The sequence below is a fragment of the Meles meles genome, chromosome 2, assembly GCF_922984935.1.
Source record: "Meles meles chromosome 2, mMelMel3.1 paternal haplotype, whole genome shotgun sequence".
In the NCBI taxonomy this organism is placed as follows: domain Eukaryota; kingdom Metazoa; phylum Chordata; class Mammalia; order Carnivora; family Mustelidae; genus Meles; species Meles meles.
In genome coordinates this window covers 145,589,223-145,595,222 of record NC_060067.1, presented here as the reverse complement: position 1 = coordinate 145,595,222, position 6,000 = coordinate 145,589,223, and the positions used below count along the sequence as shown (strand labels likewise).

The 6,000-nt window shown below is 37.1% G+C and overlaps 1 protein-coding gene across 1 annotated transcript in view; it reads right to left on the bottom strand.

Annotated features, from left to right (window-relative positions):
- Window positions 1-637: 637 nt before the first annotated feature.
- IQCM (IQ motif containing M) overlaps window positions 638-6,000 on the bottom strand; it is a 306,849-nt gene continuing 301,486 nt past the window's right edge. Inside the window, exon 8 of the mRNA XM_045997420.1 lies at window positions 638-747. Coding sequence (XP_045853376.1) covers window positions 638-747 — 110 coding nt within the window. The remainder of the gene's footprint in view (window positions 748-6,000) is intronic.

Here is a 6,000-nt window from a genome sequence, read left to right as displayed (position 1 = left end):
CGCGGGGAGCCAGCTTCCTCCTCTCTCTCTGCCTGCCTCTCTGTCTAGTTGTGATTTCTCTCTGTCAAATAAATAAAATAAAATTTAAAAAAGTTAAACTCAAGATTCTTAAGGAACTAGTGTTAGCCACTGTGTTTCAAATCCTTTCTGAACTAAGGCAGGTAATTCAGGAACACTGTAGACTGACTTCCAGTTTTTCACTAGAGTGAGGAATGAAAATAGGGAAAAATAATATATGACTACATTAATAAAATCATATCATTTAAAACACATTTTGAGAAACCTTTTCCAAAAAAGTTAAGTGCATTTTTAGAAATAAAAGTCTTGAAGTTTCTTCATGGCATTTATTGGTAATGGAACACAAGAAATTAAAGTCCAATGAAAGGAATACTTGATGCTAGGTGGTTTCAACTTCAGTATGATAAAACAGTAGCTTTTAATGAAAAAGATCCAATGAACGGTTCATCCAAAGATATTTAGAAATTATGAACTGACTTGTTGAAATCTTTTCTTTGATGTCCAGAGATGCTTGTTATTTTTTTCCTGGTGATACATAATTAATCCATGGCCGAGGTTAACATAATACCTTTGGGTAGAAAGGTTCAACTCTTAAGATAATAAAAATTGTATTGGAACATTATTCTACTTCTCGTGATAAATGCCTCATTTTCCTTTCTCTTATAGATCTGGATACTAACTTTCCAACAATTCGGATGTTAGCTCTCTTGAGTATTGGATGTCCATTCACTATAAGACAAATATATAATTATATTAGTAAATTTTTAATAAATTTAATTAATTAATTATATTAATAAATTTTAATTAATTAATTTTTAATTAATGACAACATGTCATGCTTTTGAAACCTTAAAAATAACAGGAAACAGGGGCGCCTGGGTGGCTCAGTGGGTTGAAGCCTCTGCCTTTGGCTCAGGTCATGATCCCAGGGTCCTGGGATCGAGCCCCACATTGGGCTCTCTGCTCCACGGGGAGCCTGCTTCCTCCTCTCTCTCTGCCAGCCTCTCTGCCTAGTTGTGATTTCTCTCTGTCAAATAAATAAATTATTTAAAAAAAATAACAGGAAACAAATTACAGTTGTGCTAGAACATTCAAAGGATTTGACTTGGACACATTTCTTTCAGGTGTATTGCACCACATTATATAACATGCCAAGAGATTCAGCAAGAGTTACTGTGAGACCAAACAGCTGAGAGAAAGGATGACAGAACCTGGATTCCATCAATATACAGCGCGCTTGAAATTAGATGCAATGTATGTTTAACCATAAGAGCAACATATTGATTTTTTTTTGCAATACAATAGACTCAGCTCTGATACTGATATTCAAATCAATATAAACCACCACTATTCATATAGATTGTTTATACTAGATTCATCTTTAGGTATAAAACGACTTTCCAAATGAGAAATAAAAGCCATAGATTTACTGTGTCTACCATTATGCACAGCACTAATTTACAGATAGGGCAGTCCACTTTGCCTTTTAAGACCTATTGTTGTTATGAAACAAAAACATAAGTGAAAAATAGTTTAAGTTATGAAAAGAACAATGCACATTACTTAAAGGAATTTAATGACTTGATGTGTTGTAAAAGAAATCAGGGCATTGTTGCTGTTTTTATGTTTATCTATGTTTCCATTAGACATATAGCAAGGCTTATAACAACAAAACTAAATTATACTATATTCATAGTATTTATAAAATGATTAGTAATTATCATTGCAACTGTGATCGTTGACAACTACCAACTGGTTTTCTAATCTAGTAGTCATACAAGATAAGCATGTTAGTTCTAAAGATCAGATCTTGGGAAAAAATGATTTCCTATTGTGATCTTTTTAAAAACTGTATACAATACCAACCATACATTTCATCAGACAGAAGATATTTAAAACATAGGATTTCTCAAAGTAGGTAAAATAGAAAAAAGTGAATATAATGGCCCAAGCTCTTGTTCTTATACATCTGTCAGTCAATTCAGATTTAATATTCAACCTTCGTCTCCTTATTTTTGAAATGGGGATAGTATCTATCTTCTCTGGTTGTTGAAAGGATCCAAAAAAGATATATGTGTAATCATAAAGTAATAATAATGACTCAACAATTATAACAAATATACAATACTAACACAGGGTGTTAATAATAGGGAATGGGAGAAGGGGGTTGTAAGTGAGAGGGGATATGGGAACATGCTCTACTTTCCACCATTATTTCTGAAAACTTAACTCCTCAAAAAAATAAAGTCTGTTAGTTTAAAAAGAGATATGTCTGACACTTCATAAGTATTTAAGATATAGTTGCTGTATTATTATTATTATTTATATCATGATGTTATACAGGCTTTATAAAGGTATTTCACTAATACCTTGTGTGAGATAATAGAAATATATCTATCTATATCTATATATACATATAGATATAGATTTAGATATCTCCCTAATTTTTGGCACAAAACTTTTTAATTTTCTAAGTGATAAGAGCACCAGGAGCATCTCTTGGTCTAATATTTGGTCTTTGACCCCATCTCTGACACAAAACCCCTGAAACCCTTCTAAGTTCTCAAGTGATAAGAGCACTAGAAGCATCTTTTGTTCTCATGAGGTGACTCTAGATGAGCTCCTGGAAGAGAGGTAGCCACCAGAAAGAATAAGCCATGATTAGACACTTGGAACTTTCAGTAGTCCCCCTCTGAGAGAAGGAAGGAAGAGGAGCTGAAAATGGAGTTAATGATGAATGATGCTTACTTCAGGAAGCCTCCATAAAAATCGTGGATGGAACTAGAGCGTATCATGCTTAGTGAAATAAGTCAATCAGAGAAAGACAACTATCATATGATCTCCCTGATATGAGGACATGGAGAAGCAACATGAGGGGTTAGGGGGATAGGAGAAGAATAAATGAAACAAGATGGGATTGGGAGGGAGACAAACCATAAATGACTCTTAATCTCACAAAACAAACTGGGGGTTGCTGGGGGGAGGTGGGATTGGGAGAGGGGGAGGGGGTATGGACATTGGGGAGGGTATGTGCTATCGTGAGTGCTGTGAAGTGTGTAAACCTGGCGATTCACAGACCTGTACCCCTGGGGATAAAAATACATTATATGTTTATTAAAAAAAAAAAATTTGGAAGGGGAGGCGAACCATAAGAGACTATGAACTCTGGAAAACAACCTGAGGGTTTTGAAGGGTCAGGGGTGGGAGGTTGGGGGAACAGGTGGTGGGTAATGGGGAGGGCACGTTTTGCATGGAGCACTGGGTGTTGTGCAAAAACAATGAATACTGTTACGCTAAAAAAATAAATAAAATGGGGAAAAAAATCCCAATAGTAGGGCATTCTGAAAGATTCTAGGCTGATGAGCACATCTATACCAGAGAGTGACTGTACTCCACCTCCACAGGGACAGAAGCTCCTACACTCAGAATCCTCCCAGAACTTGTCCCATGTATCTCTTCATCTGGCTGTTCAGCTGTGCTCCTTAACAATCCTTTAATAAACTAGTAAACATAAGTGTCTCACTGAGTCCTGTGAGCTGCTCTAGTACATTAATCAAACCTAAGGAAAGGATTGTGGGAAACTCCAATTTCTAGCCAAATTGAACATAAGTTGTGGGTCTGGGAGCCTACTACTTGCAATGTGCATCTGAAGTATGGGGCAGACTCTTGGGATTGACCCTTAACTGTGGGATATGATGCTCTGTCCAGATAGATGTTGTCAGAATTGAATTAACTAATAGGACATCTAGCAGGTATCCCAGAATTACTTGTTGATGTGGGGGAAAGAAAACCTCACACACTGATGACTAGATTCTTGGTGATCAGAAGTGGGATTGGGAGCAGAATCCTAAATAATATAATCCATTATTTCACAAATATTTCAGTTAAATAAAGAATCATTTACTTTTAGAAAGAATAAAAATACACGTGATATATTTTTAATCTTTCAAAGTAAGTATTCTTGACCTTCATTTTTGTCATATGGCCGAGAACAATCTTTTTGATTAAAGAAGTCAAATCCTGAATGAATTATTATATATATTTTACCTGCATTGCTAAGCTGGCAGAGAAGGAAGAAAATGCAGAGGCCAAAACAAAGTAAAATCAGTAAACTTAGTGGATATTTAAGAGCCAAAATCCAGTTTTGTTCTGTTTTGGTTTGGTTTGGTTCTTTTGGTCTGAGGTTTTCTGCAGAACCCCAGATACCCGAACTTCATTCAACCCTGTGAGAGAAATGGGGACAGGAGATAGAGCACAGGGTCCACCCAAAAGGAAGAGTTCAGCAGGATACCACATTGGAGGATTTGGGCCACAGAGGAATATGGTATCAGAGTAGGCAGGATGAGGTTAAGAGAGAGAGAGAGAGAGGAGGGAAGGGAAGAAAAGGGAAGGGAAGGGGAGGGAGGGGAAAGGAAGGGGAGGGAAGGGAAGGGAGTGGTGAGGGGAGGAGAGGGGTGGAGTGAGGAGGGCAGAACAGGGTATGGAAAGAAAAGGAAGTGAAGGAGAGGGGAGGAAAGGGGAAGACAAAGCAGGGCAGGGTAGTGAAAAAAGTGGAGGGATAGGCAGAGGGAGAATGGGGAAGGGAAGGAAAGGAGAGGAAGAGAAGGGAAGGAAAGGGAAAGTGAGGGGAGGGGAGGAGAGTGTTGGGGAGGTGAAGGGAAGAAAAAGGAAAAGAACACTTCAAAGAAAAACAGCAAGGAAACTTTCTTAACTCTATGAGACTGGGTAAATAGAGCAGAACCCCAAACCTGGCTCTGGTTTGATGTTCCAGTTCATATCACCTGTGTGTCCAAAAATATTTCAATAAATTTAGAGTTTGTTGGGCTCCAAGAACAAATAAAAACCTCTATGGGAGAAAGCAACTTCACCAAGGCTTTTAAAACATGTCACAAAAACATATTTATTAAATACTTATATGTTACAATGTTGTTTTAAAAGGGAAAGCAGATTACAAAGCAGTATCTACCATATGATCCCAGGTTTTTAAAAAAAATTAGATGCAAAGGAAAACACCCATAATATTAAATAGCAAAATATTGATAGCGAGTGGAATTATAACTTAGCTTTAGTTCTTTTACCCATATTCTCAACAGTAGATACCAACTATGTAAAAATAACAATTTTAGAGATTTTTCAAGTTTCTAGAGTGGAATATCTGGTAGAAAGTCATTTTTACTATAGCTAATGAATAAATAATCAGAAGTTAGATATATTTGTTTATACTTCAATAATTTAAAGAAATGATTTTAAATTGAAAAGTATTCAAATTAAAAAGCTAATATGCTAAAAATACGCATTTCGTAGGCTGCATGTTTCAGAAAATACTAAAATTTTCTCAAATATTCAAAGTATGTTTTGTCCTCTTTTTTTGTTGTTGTTTAACCACCTCCAGACTCTCACGCTCATAAGTCTATTCCATTATTTCTCATACAGCCTCTCTGACCTCTTCAAGGTTATGTATTATTCTACACTATTGGCTATTTCTTGTGAATGCTTCAAAATGAATCTTTGTAAAGCAACTTGGAAAGAAATGAATGCAGATTGTGTAAAAAGTAAAATATACATTTAGGTCATTGAGTATCCATGGAGCCCAATTTGCGCAGGGGTCACACTTGGACCCCTGCTGTATACTAGCATCAAATGTAACTACTTAAACAAGATGGGATTGGGAGGGAGACAAACCATAAATGACTCTTAATCTCACAAAACAAACTGGGGGTTCCTGGGGGGAGGTGGGATTGGGAGATGGGGAGCGGGCTATGGACATTGGGGAGGGGAGGTGAACCATAAGAGACTATGGACTCTGAAAAACAACCTGAGGGTTTTGAAGGGTCAGGGGTGGGAGGTTGGGGCAACCTGAGGGTTTTGAAGGGTCAAGGGTGGGAGGTTGGGGGAACAGGTGGTGGGTAATGGGGAGGGCACGTTTTGTATGGAGCACTGGGTGTTGTGCAAAAAGAATGAATACTGTTACGCTGAAAAAAT